The 16949-nt window shown below is 46.5% G+C and overlaps 1 protein-coding gene across 7 annotated transcripts in view; it reads right to left on the reverse strand.

Moving 5' to 3' along the window:
• The window catches only part of SMOC1 (SPARC related modular calcium binding 1), a 134861-nt gene extending 128542 nt beyond the window's left edge, over nt 1-6319 (reverse strand). For 6 of the 7 annotated variants that reach the window (XM_054828485.1, XM_054828486.1, XM_054828484.1 and 3 more), the window contains exon 1: nt 6056-6313. In XM_054828485.1, coding sequence (XP_054684460.1) covers nt 6056-6157 — 102 coding nt within the window. In that variant the 5' untranslated portion in view covers nt 6158-6313. Of the gene's footprint in view, nt 1-6055 lie in introns of all 7 variants that reach the window. The other variant, XM_054828482.1, reaches the window with a different exon arrangement.
• Nucleotides 6320-16949: the final 10630 nt, after the last annotated feature.

The following is a 16949-nucleotide window of genomic DNA, read 5'->3' on the forward strand; positions in this document are numbered from 1 at the left end:
AAAAAAAAAAAAAGGCTGAGTTACATTCTCAGTCATCACCAGAAGGGTTTCTGTGCCAGAGTACTCCCTCCTCATACCTACAGGCAGTAAAGCCACCACACACAGAAAGCTTCACAGGGCTCACATGTAAGCTGCTGAACACAAGCCTTAACTGCTCATCTGAGCTCGTCAGAAGAGGGAGACAGTTACGTATCACATCCATCACATCCTGGTAGTTACTCTGTGTAAGCAAACATCTCACACTGACCTCACAACTTACCCAGAAAGCTCCAGCACAGAAGTGATTTACCCACAGCAATGGCAGCCTTCAGTGTTGGGTCAAGCACTTTACAAAGTGAAGAGCTTCTCTCAAACAAGCACAGGAAGCTTAGAGTCCTACCAACACAACGACAGCAGTTAAGCTTGTAACACAACAAAAAAAGTAGGCTTCATAGTTTAAGTTGCAAGTTATAACATTTGCTTCTCTGCCAGAGCTTCACTTGATGATGAAGCATTAAGCCACCACCACTGCCCACCATGCTTGGCTCAAGGTCTGCTGTGCCACAAAGCCCCTGGATGTTCCATCAGCACCAGAGATCTTGTGGCAGCTGCTGGGGGGCTCTGGCAAGAAGCCATCATGCTGTCACTCAGGAGGCTAAGTGTGACAGTCACCGCAGCAGCCTTCAGGGATTTGCTTCAGTTTCACCTGTATTGCCTCACTGTTTAGCTTTTAATGTGAGCATAAAGTTTATTGTGTAACACTTAGCTGCACTGTCAGATGTGCCAGCCCCAGAAGAACTGGGGATTCAGCAGCCAAGGAGGAGACAAATGGGGTTTTGTTTGTTTGGGGTTTTTTTGACATAGTAATGTCGCAATTAGTTTGAGATGGCAGGATAAGAACATCTAAGATATTTAAACAGCAGTATTAATATTTCAGAGCTACTATACCACTGAAATGAGGTTTACAGTCATCTTACCGATTGCTTCAGGCCATCTGGAAATGAAAGAAGCCAAGACAGCATCTGCTCTGCACTGATGGCAGTGAAGATTATCTTAGTACATAACTAGTGCTAGAAACTTGAAAACTAGTCCAAGAGGTTATCATTGCAGGTGTTCTACCAGCTACAGAGCTTGCTGCCACCACCAGCAGAAATACATAAGCAGTTTCTTTCTCTATATCAAGTCTTTTGGTAGCCAGAAATCTTTCATTAGCAGCAGAGGTTATTAACATGAGCAAAATTCTCATAGCCAACTCAGAAGCTCAGACAGCTAAAACACCAACTCTAAGACCATATAGAACAAGTCAGATCCTACAGTATTCTCCCATTTAGAACAGGGCCCACTGTTCCAAAAATGTTTCCACACTTTTCTACACAAGAATTAATCCTGTTCAACACAGTTGCATAATGTATAAAAGGGATGGAGCACCTCTCCTATGAGGACAGGCTGAGGGAGTTGGGATTGTTCAGCCTGGAGAAAAGGGGACTCCAGGGAGATCTAATTGCAGCTTACCAGTACCTGAAGGGGCCTACAGGAAAGATGGTGAGGGACTGTTTATGAGGGCATGTAGTGACAGGACAAGGGGTAATGGGTTGAAGCTGAAGGAGGGTCGATTTAGATCAGATATTAGAAAGAAATTTTTTACTGTTAAGAGTGGTGAGGCACTGGAACAGGTTGCCCAGAGAGGTTGTGGATGCCCCCTCCCCGGAGGTGTTTAAGACCAGGTTGGATGGGGCTTTGGGCAACGTGGTCTAGTGGAGGGTGTCCCTGCCCGCAGCAGGGGGGTTGGAACTAGATGATCTTTAAGGTCCCTTCCAACCCAAACCATTCTATGATTCTATAAAAAGCTAGATCAGTTTCTTTGGTACATATTAAGGAATTCAGCTGTCTAACATTAAAGGTCTAAATAGGAACAAGGAGAAGGAAAAATAATTATTATAGCTCTATATACAATTAGAGCTTCCACTTAAGCAAGAACACTTCTCACCCAACCAAAACAGAGTATCTGTAACCAAAAAGTATATGCCATAAAATAACAAATCTGTCCTGCCAGGGGACGTTTTTCCTAAAGATTTACCTTTGGGTACTTATTCCTTCATTAAAGTGAGTCTCTCCAACAGTAAGGAAATCTAAAACATTAAAGTGCTTCAGTTGTTACTTATCAGTGTAGACCTTTTCAATGCAGAGTGATGATTAAGCTCAAGCCAAGAAACAAAATTCAGTGAAACAGGTTTTCAACTACTCTTCTGTTCTAGATCTCCTTCATATGGAGCCCTTTGCTTTTTATTATTATCATATGTCCTTTTCTAATTTCTTCTCACCATGAAGAACACAGTAATTTTAGTAGAGCATGTGTAAAGACACCTGCTTTGTGGAACTCTCCTAGCAGGGCTGCGGTGAGAACATGCAGCAGAACATAGGCTCCTGGGCAGAAACTGTGACACTGCTTGCTCCTCCAGAGGGAATGGCAAAGCTGCAGGAGCCTTTTCAGCACTTTTTAATCAAGGTTCTTGTCTGGGGTTCTAACTAGTAGCCAGCTGCAGCAGGGAATTCCCATTGCTCTGTGGCACTCCAATTTATGCACTGGAATCTGTGGGTATCCTCATAGTTTTACTATCTACTTCCTCTTGCAACAGCACTGAACCGGAATGTCCCCCCATCTCCAACCAGCATGCCTCTGAAGGAAAGATATGGTGTGTTTGCATGCATGAAACTAGGAAGAAAGTTAGTGACTGCCCTACCCTCTCATTCCTTAGCCCTCTGCAGTCATTGGAGGGGGGGGGGGTGTCAGATCCCCAACCTTCCAGAAATCCAAGCTCATTCCTAGGACAGCTTTTGACTGCTGCGGTCATGTTCTGTTCCTTCTGCAAACACCCACCACTTTCCTGTGCTAGTAGTTGTCATTACTGCCACCAACAGTTCTCTGCTGTGAATGGAGCAAGTTCACAATGGTCAAGGCATTACACTCAAAAAGCAGGTGAGCTACACTTCTGAACTAGAAAGACAAAGGTCACGATTTGTTGTCCAGATGGGGAAAAACAGGGCTTAGTGACACAATCTACTCTGAAGGAGTACTGCTCAAATGCACCACACAGTAGGAGATGGAAAAGCCAGTCCAGTCAAGCTCCCAGTCTATCACTTTGGGGTCAAGGACGGGAAACAGCACAACCTGGCTTGTCACACAACTCCAGATCTCATGCCAGCAGAGAGAAAGAGGAACACAGGAAGAGAATATGAATAGAAAGTAAAGCCCAATTATCTTTTTCCAGAAGGCAACATCCTTCAGACAGACATTTTCCAAGTCTAGTCAGTTGACAGCTTCCACAGCGTTCTTTAGACCTACAAGAGTAGAAGAGATCAAGCAATTGCATAACACAGCAGAAGCTTTTTAGAGTCTGTCAAGTGAGGAAACAAGTCACACAGCAGCCTTGAGCTTCCAAGTTATTTCTAGGACACCCAAGATATTAGACTTACTATGGGTCTTCACTTGGGACAGTTGTTATTAACTGTCAGTGGGCCACAGCATATGTACAAAAGCCAGATGTTTCCTACAGGTCACTGACGCTTCCCAAGTCTAATGGATTCATGTCACTGCTCATAGTTTTACTATAACAGAAGATAGCAAGCAATATCTTGTTGCACAAACAGCATCTTTTGAGAGCCATAAGTACCTCAGCAGGCCAGTAGATACTATGTGCACTTGTAATTTACACTGGTATTCAAATAATCATCTTCAACTAACTCACTTCATCCAAAAGTTTGATCCCTTATTGGCACAAGAGATGTAAATACACCTGTTTCTCTTCAATACCCTTAGTTTTTCATCATTTTCTGCAAGAAGTAGCAATCCATACTCCTCTATCTATGTATTCAGTGACAGTGCTGGCTGCCTAGCCTAGCAGCAACACTACAGTAGTAAGAGAAATGCAAGGTGGAAGATCAAGAACTTGCTTCAAGCATTACTGATGCTCATGTAAACTGATTGAGTAGGATTAAGAACTGCTTTAAAAGCATTTCAGTTTGCAAATATTGTAGTTCTTGTGCTTACAAGTGAAAGGGTAAATATGACACCTACCAATCAAACATGTACAGGATCAGACCCCAGAAGCACGACAGTGACCCTCCCCCCCCACCACCCCGGGAGGGTTCCTGACAGGAATACACTCTTGATCACAAGTCAGCATGAAAAACACTGGTGTAACCTGGTAATCATCACTAAAAAATGAATAGTAAAGAATTTTCTTGTGTACATTGGAATCTGAAGTATAGCATCTTTATACTAACGATAACTTTACTAGCAATGTCTAACCACTAGAAGAGATGAAGTCAGGGGCTTATATTGATCAACATGGTTGCAAATGAGTATACCAAACTGCATCTTCACATTCACTTAAGCACGACACTTAGAAGGCTGAGAAGACAGGCTTCATGAATTAAACATCCTGGAAGTTCACAGCATTCTATTTAAGAGCTCATAAGTTAAAACTAAGAAGTTAAAACTTTACGGCACATCTTTCTACGGAACTGTAGACACTGGTGCTCACAGCTGATATTCTTCCCTAGTCATGAAGGGGAAAAAACAGCAAAGTCAGTTCATTCCAAGCAAAAAGTAAATCAGTAGTCCTTTGTATTTGGTTTTCCACTCTCCTGAAGTAGTTCCCTTTCCAAAGATGACACAGCACAGAGCAATTAATCTGCCTTGTACAGTATATAAAAATGGTATATATGGAAACTGTTTGATAGACAGGCTTATTGTGCAGTTATGCTCTGCCATCAGCATTTATTTTCTTCTGTTTCAATTGTTCTTCATTAAAGCATTTAGATACCAGTGCTGAAGGACCCTAGTCATCCAGCCAGACTCTTACGTATCACCTCAAAGCTCCTATTTGGCACCACTCCAATTTTGAGGTTTATGCTTGATACCAGGTAATACAGATATATGCATATGTACCCCTATATTTCCCCATCCTTTAAAACAAGTCTCCAAGACTTTATGGCACACCCTAGTTCTGATCTGCCACGCACTAACAGTTGCTGTTACACATCTGGCCATAAAAGAGGCTACACAGCACAGCTGAACACAAGGACACCAGTGCAGCCAGTACACTTTCCATAGCTCTGAGAAGCATTTAATAGCCATCATGGTCAAACAGTACTTCTATTAAAAAAACTAGAACACTGCACTAAAGTCCCTTATTGTTATATTTCAGCTGAGTAAGGATCGCAAAGACTCCTGGTCTTGCCTAACCATGGTGTAAGTTAATTAGGTACTACTTTTCATAGCATTTCAGACTGATGGGTCAAGAATGCACGTGGTCAATACATCCAACACGCCTGCAGAGAGATCAAGATTTTCCACTTACCCAAAGCTGGGCTTTTATTGCAGCATTGGCTGAAGAACAGCTACTGTTTTGCAGCTTTGTAATTGAAAGCTCTCATGCTACTCCGGAGTGGTGCTGCAGTGGTAACATTAGCTCACTGGGAGGACCATATTTAGAAAAGATGTTGGGTTCTCCCCCAGAGCAATGTAATAGTTTGGTAAGTGAAATTAACAGCCCCAGCAAGAGTCAAACATTGTCAGATTAAAAAAACAGAGCTAGACTCCTACAGGGAAAAGTCTGGGCTGAAGGCATCTAGCTTTATTGCAGGGATTCATTTAATCCCTACTTGGGAAACATAAAAAAAGAAAAGTCCTAAAGCTACGTGCTGGGAACAGGGGCTACATTAAACACAAGATGAGCAATATAAAAATACAGCCTGCCAACCTCCCCCCACCCCTTTTTTTCTGCAATAAATACCAACAAGTTAATACCGATGGATATACTTCGCGCATTCAGCCGGTACCCGGCTTTTAACGAGCGGGGAGGCCCTTGCGAGGGTCTGCGCCCGCGGGGAGCCGGGAGGAGCTGCGGGGCGGGGGGGGACGGGGGGACCGGGGCTCCCCAGCGGCGAGCGCCGGGGCTTCACCTGGGGCGCTGACAGGGCGCGGGGGCAGCGGGCCGGGGGCAGGGCAACCTGCTGCGGCGGGGCGGGCGGGAGAAGGGAAGCCCCGCCGCCGGGGCGACGGCTCACTTACCCGGGGTCCCGTGGCTCGGTGGCCGCGACCTTGAGGCAGATGCATCAGCACCACCAGCAGGAACAGACGAGCCCCCGCGCTGCGCCAGGCCCGCGGCACCATCGTCCCTCGCGGGGGCAGCGGCGGGGTGGTGGGGCTCTGCAGCCACCGGAGGCAGCTCTCCCGGGCAGCCGTCTCTGAGCCCAGCAGCAGCCTGTCCGTTGGCGGCCGGTGACCCGGAGCCGCTCTGCCTCCTCCCTCGGCGGCAGGTTACGCGCCTCGGCCATGGGGATGCCCGTTATAAAGCCGCTGGGGGGCGGGGCCGGGCGACACTGACTGTGGCGCGGACCTATCGCAGCGCGGCTGCCGCCGGCTGCAGCCAATGGCGGGTCGGCAGGGCCCTCCGCCCCGCCGCCGCTCCCGGGCGTGAGGCGGCCGGCGCAGGTTGGCCCCGGGCGGCGCGGTGCTGCCGGCGGCCCGGCGAGGGGCGTGCACCTTCCACGTGCCGGCGGCACCTGGAGCGGCCGCCGCGCCGTCAGCGGCGGGCGGGGTGCGCGGGTGGCCGGCAGCCCCGGCGGGGGGCGGGAGGCGGGAGGCGACCAGCCCAGCCAGCGCGGCTGGCACTCGCCCCCTCCGCCCGCCCAAAAGCCCTGCTGGGCATCCCCGGCCCCAACCCCGCGGCCGTGGCAGTGACAGCTGAGCCCTGCGGTCGGGTCGGGCCAACGAGCAAATGAATTTGGCGTAGGAAATTACCTCATGGTCCGTATACTGCTTTCCTTTGGTTCGGCGCTCTCGGGCCAAGGCTGCTGTAGAAACAAGTTCGTGCGTCAGGGAATGTAGGTCCTGTTGTCACCTCCATGCCAGGGCTCAAAGCATGGCTGACCCACAACCACGGGGGCTACCCGTCCCTGGAGATCTTCCCCTGCTTGCCCAAGTGCAAATGCAGCCCCTCAGCCCATTGCTCTGCATCGCCCAGCAAAGCCTGGAGACCTTGTGAAGGTGATGTGTCTGGGGGCTTTTGTAGTAATACCTTGCACCTGGAAAACCATCCCAAGGTCGAGTTTGGTATCTCTTGAGACAACAAGCCCTGCTAGGCTACGTGTGGGTCCCAGTATGTCCAAGCGTACATAACCAGGCACTCGATAATGGGAAGCTTGGGTAGAAAGTGAGCGTTGCATCACACAGCAGGCAAGTGTGTGGAGCTGCGGAGCAGGAGCAGAGCAGGGGGTGAATGGAGATGCGTCTGCCGGCAGGGTCCAGCCTCTGCAGGCATGTCTGTCCGATTAGAAGCTAAAGAGGGAGCAGTGCCGTGGCAGTGTAATGGCAGGAAGGTGCAGACCCTGAGCAATGGAGACGGAGAGCAATGCCAAGCCTCTGCGTACCCGCTGAGTGACGGAGGTATCTTGTGAACTTGCCTTTACACCGAGTCCTTCGTTTTTAAATTACAAGCATGAGTTTGATGGCAGGCATGACAGGGCAGAGGCCCAACATTTTGCAAAATAACATGCATGGGAGGTCATAGCTGTGCACATAATAGTGATAATAACATTTTTGTGGGACTGTTTTGTGGTGCTCTTATGGAAACACACAAGACATGCGATTTCTTCATGCCATGTATTTAACTTTCTTTACTCAGTGACCTTACAAGAGGCAATACACACACTTGTAAAAACTCCCTAGAGTGTATCCGCTAGGTATGGGGAGGGGCTGCTACACCCACACCCTTGTTACACAGTAGAAGTCATATAATTCTGGCATCTTATCAGAGCAAAGCAGGGTGTTTAGCTATAGCGGTTGCTTTAATCTTTCTTTTCTTTTAGGGGAAAAAAAAAAAAAAAAGGCATTTATTTAAAAAATGCCAGTACGTAACATTTTGTCATTAGCCTAGGCAGGATAAGCCGTTTGTTACTCATGCGGAGCTCTGCCAGTATTCATTATTCTTGGCTTGCAGATCTCTCTGGAGCTCCAAACCCGGCACCCCATACAAGCCTGCTGATGTACCTTAGTCCTAACCCTCACCACTCTTTGCTATCCTGGTCCTGAGCTTTGCCAGCTCTTTTTCAATATGGCCTGTGGTATCCTCTGATTTTCCATTTCAAAGTCTCTCTGATCCACACCTGAACTTCTGCCATTCCACATGACATGAGCTGAGAGACCTTGAGGGGAAGAGGAGGGGAAGAGCTGGGAAATCTGAGTGTCCTTGTGTACATCAGGATCAGCTCTGTTGAGGCTGGGCGAGTTATACCAGTGCACACCTGACATCTGTGAAAAGACAGGCAGAATCTAGTATAGTTTTGCTGGGGCGGTGATCCCATCACTGAAGTACCACATCACCTCATAGTTAAGTCTTGATTAAATTCCAGTCCAGATAACAATATCCCACTTGCCTACATTCCCCTCTCCAATTTCATAGGGAGTTTCTTTGACCTACTTTGTGTGATGCCTTCATGTCTTCTTTATCACTTGCACTTTAAACATCAATGTCTGTCTTTGGTGTATTTTCCACAGACAAACCCTTGGATACCAGGATATCTCTGCTATATAAATGCTCATTACCACCGTGGAAAAATGATTGTTTTCCTATTCCCTAACAGAGAACACCAGCTACGCTGGAAGCCTGCCCTCCAATGCCTGTGAGGCCCTGACACCAGCAGCATCTTAACACCAAGTGAAAGTTCCAGAGAGGGTCAGAAATTCCCAGTAACTTGAATACTTTGACCGCTTTATGGTCAGAGCTGTTCATAACATTGCAGCATGTACTTCCAGTCTCGGCCAAGATTCCCATGGCCAGGTGTTTCTCTGTAGGGACGTATATGTCCTTTGCAGATAGTAACTGCCTTACTGCAATAATGAGGTCAGAAGAGACCCCATATGCCTGGCCTATGTATCACAACCATTAAATTTCATGGAGCTGTTCCGAGCCCAAAAACCTTAGCAAAGCACCATCCAGGTGGATGGAGGACATCCAGCCCCAGTTTAAAGACACCAGCAAGAGAGAGAAAACATGTCTTTGTTCCACTAAATTGTCTGTTAATTCCCTCCAGGAAGTGCCTGCCTTGGGCATCGGTGGCATTGCAGAGATGCTGATGGGCCGAGAGGAGGCTAGTGTCCAAACGTAAGAGGAATTGAACGCCTAACCTTCTTGCTTGAGTTCTTAGAAAAATCCCTGCCATCATTCTGAGGATGCAGTGCCAAACGCTGCGCTGGCATAGTGCCACTTCAGTCAGTGGTGTCTCACCAGCAAAGAACTTGCCCAGGGTGTTTAACTGAAAACTACAAAGAAAGAGGGGCGCAGAACTAGAAGAGAAGTTGTTCTTCATGTCCAGGCATTCGTAAGCCAGGCCCAACGTTCGGATCTTTCCGAGGAAGATGTAAGCCCAGCCGTAATGAATTCAACTATGCAATGCTGCTGGAGGTAGCGCTGAAACTGGTACCGTTGGGGCTTGTTGTGTATACCCGATACAGCCTACAACTTGCACCTCTGACGACTTACCCCAACACGTGCCTGTATGTGTTGATGATTAATATCTTGTTGCTATGGTGCATGCATATCATGTGCACCACCGCAAACCCATGGCACAGGATGGATATATTGGTGGTCTTGACAACTGTTCAGGGAGAACTGTTTGATTGCTTTGATTATTTGCCTCTGCATCTACTTGTCTTGTCCTCAGACAAGTTTCAGAAGATCATTGTCCTCTTTTGAACAGTATTGGCACCCACAACAGAATCGTCATGGGATCTGTCTGCCACAGCTTGCATCAGGGAATGTATCCCCTCTTGCACACGTTTAGCAGAAATGGTTACTCACATTTTCAATAAAGAATAATCTGCTGCCTCCAAATTTGAGCTAATTGCTTTTAGGGACCAAATTTATGTTAGTGGTGCTTTTTTAAGTCAGTGGATGCTACAATTGCTCCTGCAGCAGGTCGAGATTTAGTTCACTTTTTGTCACAAAAGGAGTAAAGAAGAATTTGGGGGATTTGCTATGAGATTGTTGTAGGTTGTAATGGTGCAGAATTTAGAGCTATTTTTTTTAACATCGTGCCTACTGAATCATTCGGATAATTATAATCAGAGAATTATCTGTTGCTGCCAGGCCTTAATTGCTGACAACTTGCAGCAGTGAAAGAGCCTTTTCTACTATGCTGACACCCCCAAATCTCCATCCTAAGGTGAGTTCAGGGCACCCCAAAATAAAGACTGAAAAAACACAGTTGAGCAAACTCATGACCCTACGCAAGCTGGAATAGCAGCCACAGGATAAGAGAGTCTTTGCAGTCACCCTAAAATGAGGTAGAATACAATTTCCTCAGCTTCCGAGACACAGGTTGAATATGGGGGAAGTGGGGGGTAGTAAGTTTGACTCAGTGATTATGAGGCTGGAAATCAAAAGCCATTGGGTTTAAAAGGATTGACATCACAGCATACAGCAATTTTACAGTGTCATCCCACTGTCAGCACAGTTGCTGCTGTGGGCAAAGTATTCACACTTGTTAAGATGTAGAGACACATTGCTATTAGCATGTCTTGGGGTGTACTTGCTGGATTATGTCAACAAAAAGGAGTCTCAGCTTCTTATGAAAGCTAATTTTATATATATGCCTGAATGAAACAGAAACCCTGTTAGTAATAGTAAGTGTCCTGTTGGGCTTTTTAGCCTCGAAGCTCTTTGCAGAATGTTCGCTTATACTTGAACAAAAAGCTTTGTTAAAAATATGACAGGATGCAAGTCTTTTTCCATCAAATCCATCTAGAGTCTGCCACTCCATTCATTATACTTCATCTAGAAATTCTGTGCAGAGCTTTTCTTTATTACATATGTTAAATTGCGTGGGCCCTGGCTGCACTTCTTTGGTTTCGCGAAGAGTTGCTAGTAGTTCTGGTTAGTTCCCCATCACTGCCAAACCTTCACCTCTCACTAGTGCCCATCCATCTGATCCTACTACCCAGCCATACCTTCATGCCCTTATGTTATTCCACCACAGGAAAAGGTTGTTGGCCATACACCAGTACTATTATGAAAACAAAACAAAACCCCAAAAAAGGAATGCAGTGAAGTGCAAGATGTAGTAAAGAGGCAGTAAATCCCATTTGAGCCTCAGTATGTTTTTCCATGGTGCTGAAGCACATACCTATTTTTAAGGATAGAACCTCTACAATGACCTGGCTGATGTTAGTCTGTAATCTGCCAGCTCCTTGAAAACAAGGATATTCTCTTTTTTGCCTTTTTAATCTTACTTATGTTTTGCAGATTCTAGGGTAAAATGTTGAGAATCAGTATGAGGCCCAGGGCATTCGTGGTGAATGATGAGTATTTATGTGGCACTGAAAATTTAGATGACTCTTTCAATAATCTATCTAACAGATTTCTAATGTTCATTGTGCACTTTTTTTAATTTTGTGAAGTAAATATAATATCACTCCAGGCTCTAAAAAGAATGCCAATCGACCATATCTTTAACCTTTAGTATCTTTAAAAGCACTTAGGGACTTGCCAATCTTTTTTTTTTTTTTTTTTTTTGAGCCAGCTATGAGATTGAAGTTGGGTTGGACTCCATATGGACTCCAGAAGAGAGGAGCTCTGTTCCAACCTCATTTATCAATCTTATCAAGGCAAGGCTTCTTTCTGCTCATCCTGTCTACCTGGGTGGGATAGATGGAAAGTGGGTGGGAAAGAAATACCTCCATGCTGAAATTCTGAGGACTGGGTACTCTGGGCCACCAATGCAAGGGAAAGCAGGTGGTGAATCTCCCATAGATGACCACACTCCGCCCATGTAGAGTGGGCTGACCATGGAAAGCACAAAAGCAGTGTGTGTGTGGGGATCATACCAAGGTACATGGAAGGCAGGGTCTCTTGCCTGACCTCCCCTCCACGTGATCCTCCACCAGCACAGACAACAACAAAAAGGAGGAGGAAGCAGCTGAGAATCAGGCCCTGTGAGCTCAGCAAGTCATGACATAGGGATTATTTTTTCTCGCTTAAGCACATTTACCTTATCTCAGAGAGATGCTCAGATGAATGGAATAAAGTATTTTGTTTCACAGCTTGGCAACCCCCTTCATCTGCCTCCCTCCATCAGCAGTCCTTATCCTCAGGAAACTCAGAATCAGAATTGTGTCCTAAACGACGTGAAAGCAGCTCAGAAACATACTCCAGCAAAGAAGCCCTGGCATTATATTAGACACTCTTTGTCTTCCAAGTTGGGGAGGCAAAATGGTGACAAAACAGCAGCATACAAATTCTAAGATGCCTTGATCCTGCAATTTTTCATCAGGGCCAAGAGTAACGCTCGTTATCGGACAGGCAAAGTTTGTTTTTTCTTCCCGACCAGTTTCTTAGCACTGATTTAGACTTCACACTGACACCAGCAAAACTGCACTTAAATCACAGCCCTGAGAACCAGCTACACGTATCCAAAGCTGAGCAGAGTTCAAACCTCAGCCCTGTGCTGATACAGAGTCTTTTCTGTTTTAAATTGCCCACCCACTCACTATTCCCAGCTGCCGAGCCACATAACGTTCAAAGACCACACACAAGGTGCAAGAGCAATAGCGGCCTGTTGAAAATTAAAGTGCAACAGCTTAGTCAAGAGGATAGGCTCCAGCATTGCTGCCTAGAAAATGGGGGCAAGGAATGAGGACGGAAGGGCAGACAGAGACCGTGGGAGATCCGTACAGAAAGCGATGGGAATCTACACCGGAGTGTATTTTACAGAAATCCCCTACCCTCAGCTCACAGATCTACAGAGATGCAGAGCTTCCCGTATGAAGACAGGCAAGAAGTGGCTCAGAAAAGGAGGTGGTGCTTTCCAGAGGCTAGAGACGATACTGGCGTCCCAGAGCTTGTTCTCAGCTTGGCTGTCGGCTTGCTAAAAGGACCTGGAGCTGGTCAAAAACCCAATCTGTGCCTTATTTCCTCCTCTTTAGCATGTATCAAGAAGTATAAGAGCCTCATGAGAATGCTGTGCTATCTCCCACAGGCCCCGACAGACAGCAAATCTGTCAAAGAGCTCTAGTTTCTTCTTTCCAGTGCTGCTGCTGCTGCTGAAGGGACCTTGCTCTGAAAAGCACTCATTTGAATGCCATACAGTAGCGTCACCTATTCCTCTTCATCCCATTGTAAGAGCACATTACCATCGAAAACCAGAGTATTGCGATACCACTCAGTGGTGACACAAAGACAGAAGCAGGTCAGTACTGTCACACATCACGGTGCGGCATCCCCACTTTTAGAAAAGAGTGGGGCCCTTCTGCTGACCCCTAGGCTAGGATTTGCAGGGTCCAAGGCAAACTGGTGAAAATTGACCTTATCCTGAACATACCTGCTCAGATGGCCGAGTTTGCTATGAGTTTGCACAAAAAGACACTGTTCACCTCAAAGCATTTTAAAAACATTCTTAAGTTTTGTCCTGGTGCTTCTATACATAAAGAATGTGTGTTTATATGTTTATGCATGAAGATTTTGTGCTTAGTCGCTAACCAAGGCTAAATACTTACAGGCTGAGTCAAGCTGTACTCTAAATGTGGGCTATTTTACCCATCGCTAAATGAAGCGGCTTCACTGCTGAGACAAGGCAATGTTGTAACGGCGCACAGCACAACCCCGCAGTCGGAACAAGAAACAACGAAGGTGGTTTCTAACAGAAAGCGCTCAGGGTGTTTGAAGAGGCAAACTGCCAGGGGTCTACGGGTATCATCCTACTCCCTAGTCCTCAGCTGGGACAGCAGCTCAGGAGAGATGAAAGGAGGAAAGATGAAGCACAACATGCCAGGAACTTTCTCACTGCAACTCTGATTGCTGCTAGCAAGAGAAAGCAAGCGAAGGAGACACTGGAAGGAAAGACTCAGTCAAGTATCCCGTACCAAATACTCTGAGATGGTGGTTTGAACTCAGAGCCATGTATGGTAGCTAGCATGTGTGCCTATAATGATCTAAACTAGAACCACAGATAGAAAAGTGCTTGCAGCATTTTCAAGCTCTTACATTTGATCCCAGATTTGGGCTTCAGAACACGTTCAACGATAAACAGAGCAAAAGATACTGAGACTGGAATTTTGGTAGTTAATGCTATTGCTCTATCAACTTTGCTACCTTCTTAAAAAAAATGGTAAATGTACAAAAAAAATATAGGTGTACATGCATTCCGCTTCCTTCTTCTGACCTCTGTCAGAAACCTGGTGCAGAAAAAGAGACCTTCCAGCACACAATGGCCTGCAACCAGCTTTTTGAAATATCCCACTGTGATACATATCAACCTTTTTCTTTTGATTGATAGATTTTGCTAGGGAAACACGGCAGAACAGATGTGTGCGCATGGGTGCCATCAAATGAATTTTAATGCTCTTTCTCCCCCCCCCCCTCCCACCCACAGGCTTATAAAGTTATTCTGGAAGACAGGCGAATCCTAAATAATGGGGGAGGGGAGAGTGGGGATTAAGGGACATCTGAAGAAAGTAGTATAAAATTGCACTGAAAGCAAAAATCCTCCCACCATAACCTACCCTCGTCCACCCCTGTGTCAACAAATATGCAACCAATTAATGTAATTGCAGAGTTATTTATGGCGCACAGGAAAGTGTAGTCAGGGACCCTGAGAAACAAGGTTGTAGGGATAGGAACGCCTGGGTTTCCCCCTCACCCCCTCCTTTGCAGATGTTTAAGTTGACTTGTGGTATCCATGTGTCTCATAACCAAGAGCCTGTCTACTTTGCAGGTGTTGCTTGCTGCATGGGGGTGGGTAAAGTGGATGAAAGGAGACCTGGAAAAGAGTTGGGGTCTTCTGATTTCAAACTGTGACCAAAAGATATTGGTTGGGTTAAATATTCCCCCCGCCTTTGCAGCCTACAAAAGCCCCATACTTAATCCCTTCGGATGACCCTTCCGACAGCAGCAACAACATTTGAACACAGGAGGGGAAAAAAATTTCTTAGCTCCATGATTTGATTGTTCGGGGTGACAGTTTTGTTACTGTTCAGTGCCCTGCACAAGAGAGGTTTTAATTAGAGCTATTGAGTGGTTTGAATTGGCACAATTAGGGTCAGCATTAATGATTGCTGCATGTGTTCTTTTGAACAGTAAGGGCTTTTTTTTTTTGCCCACGGACAGGAGGGGGTAGCAGCTAATGAACTAGGAGAGTGCAAATTATCTCTGCAAAGCTGGGGCAAGTGTAATACACACTGGGGATGAAGTGGAGAGCAGGAAGAGAGACCACAGGTTATGGGGCCAATCCAGAAGACTTCCCAGTGGAATGCTGAGCGCCATCAGTCCCCACTGTTTGCCATTTGCTTCCTCAGGTGCTGAGGCTGTGTAGAGCACTGACAGAGATGCGTTTCTTGCATCGCAAGGGAAGGCTTCAGAGAGGCAAAGCATCATACTGAAAAATACAAAACGAGATGGGAAAAAGGCTGCAGTCTGCTGAGAACAGTAGTCTGCTTCAAAAGCAGGGACATGCTCATGCAAATTGGTACTCCCAGGAGCAGGCTTGTAGGCTTTACCCACCTCCCATTCACTTCAGTGGGATACTGCATCAGTTCAAAGAAGCACAGCCACATAAGATATATATATATATATTTGTGTACAAGCACACCTCCTGTGTGTATGTGGAGACACCTCTAAATACGCAGACCTGCCTTAACTGCACTGCAGGTGGCTGCCAGAGCCCCATGCGTATGACAGCTCTGCCAAAGCTGCTCCCACCCCTGCTGAGAAAACGAGTCCTCACAGCACATGCAACTTGACTTAAACAGAAGATCTCCTGGGGGCATATCTATGGTCTCCTCAGAACTTGCAGGTCTCCTGAAATGTGCTCATTACACATCCTCTTCCTGACCCACAGGGTCTGTGAAGGTGTGCAGAAGTGCTCCTGGGTTGCACGAGGAATACGCTCCCATGCCACTCCAGCAGTCAAAGAGGCCTTCCTTCCACTTAGCTGCTTGTTGGAGAAAGGGCAAGTAGGTGATGGTGATAACAACCACGTGGGTGCAGGATCTGACTGGCAGCAGAGGACCTGCCCCACTCCTGTGAAGAGCCTCTATTGCCTCTGGACCATGCAGGTCCTCCCCAAAGCATGAGCTTTTTTTGCTCCGGGCCTAGAACACAGCTTTCCAAGGGCTCTCTGTTTGCTAAATTGAGCTTTTGGTCAAGCATTATGTTAAAATCACAGGCCTCTCTGCACCTTCAAGCTACAGAAAGACTTTGTTCACATGCCAGCTTCCCAGCATAGCGGCTCCTCGCTGCCCTCCACCATGAGCAGCAAGAGACAGCCATTCCCTGCTTACATGTTCAACATGCCCCTTTTTACTCACTGTGGGGTGACCCTCTGATGGCTGAATCAGCCTACAAGTCCCTTCTGGCCTCCAAAATACAGATAGGGCATCACTGGTAGGGGTACCTGTGGGCCTGTCTCAGGTCTGGCAGCACTGGCTGAGTCTGCTGCTGGCACTGGTCTCTTGGTCCGGCCCCTGAATACCTGTGTAAGCCAGCAGGCTTGCTGTAAAATGTCATTTCTAATTGTCTGCAGTAGTAATGTCTCCTGAACTTGACCTAAAGATAGAGATACATTATCAGGCACCACATATCAAAGAAAAAGTTGATTCTTCAGAAAGCTAAGCTAGTTGGTAGAGCAGAAGAGAATAGCACATATGTATATACTGTCAGAGGACTGATCCTCATACATTTTTCAGAAAACATTTTCAGCCAAACTTTCTGCAGCCATCCCAGAATGTGACCACCAACAGCTAACCACTCAAATTTTTGAGGCCAAGCATGAGTACCAGCCAAGGCTGCACACCCCACCAGTGCCTTTGCTGGCAAAGCAGGTAAAGCTGCTTGCACAACTGGAGTGGAGGAGCTGGGTGAAATCCTGGATGTGCAATCTCAGTTGGGAACCAGCCAAATACTTCACCTTTC

Source organism: Grus americana, chromosome 5 (assembly GCF_028858705.1).
Source record: "Grus americana isolate bGruAme1 chromosome 5, bGruAme1.mat, whole genome shotgun sequence".
Classification (NCBI taxonomy): domain Eukaryota; kingdom Metazoa; phylum Chordata; class Aves; order Gruiformes; family Gruidae; genus Grus; species Grus americana.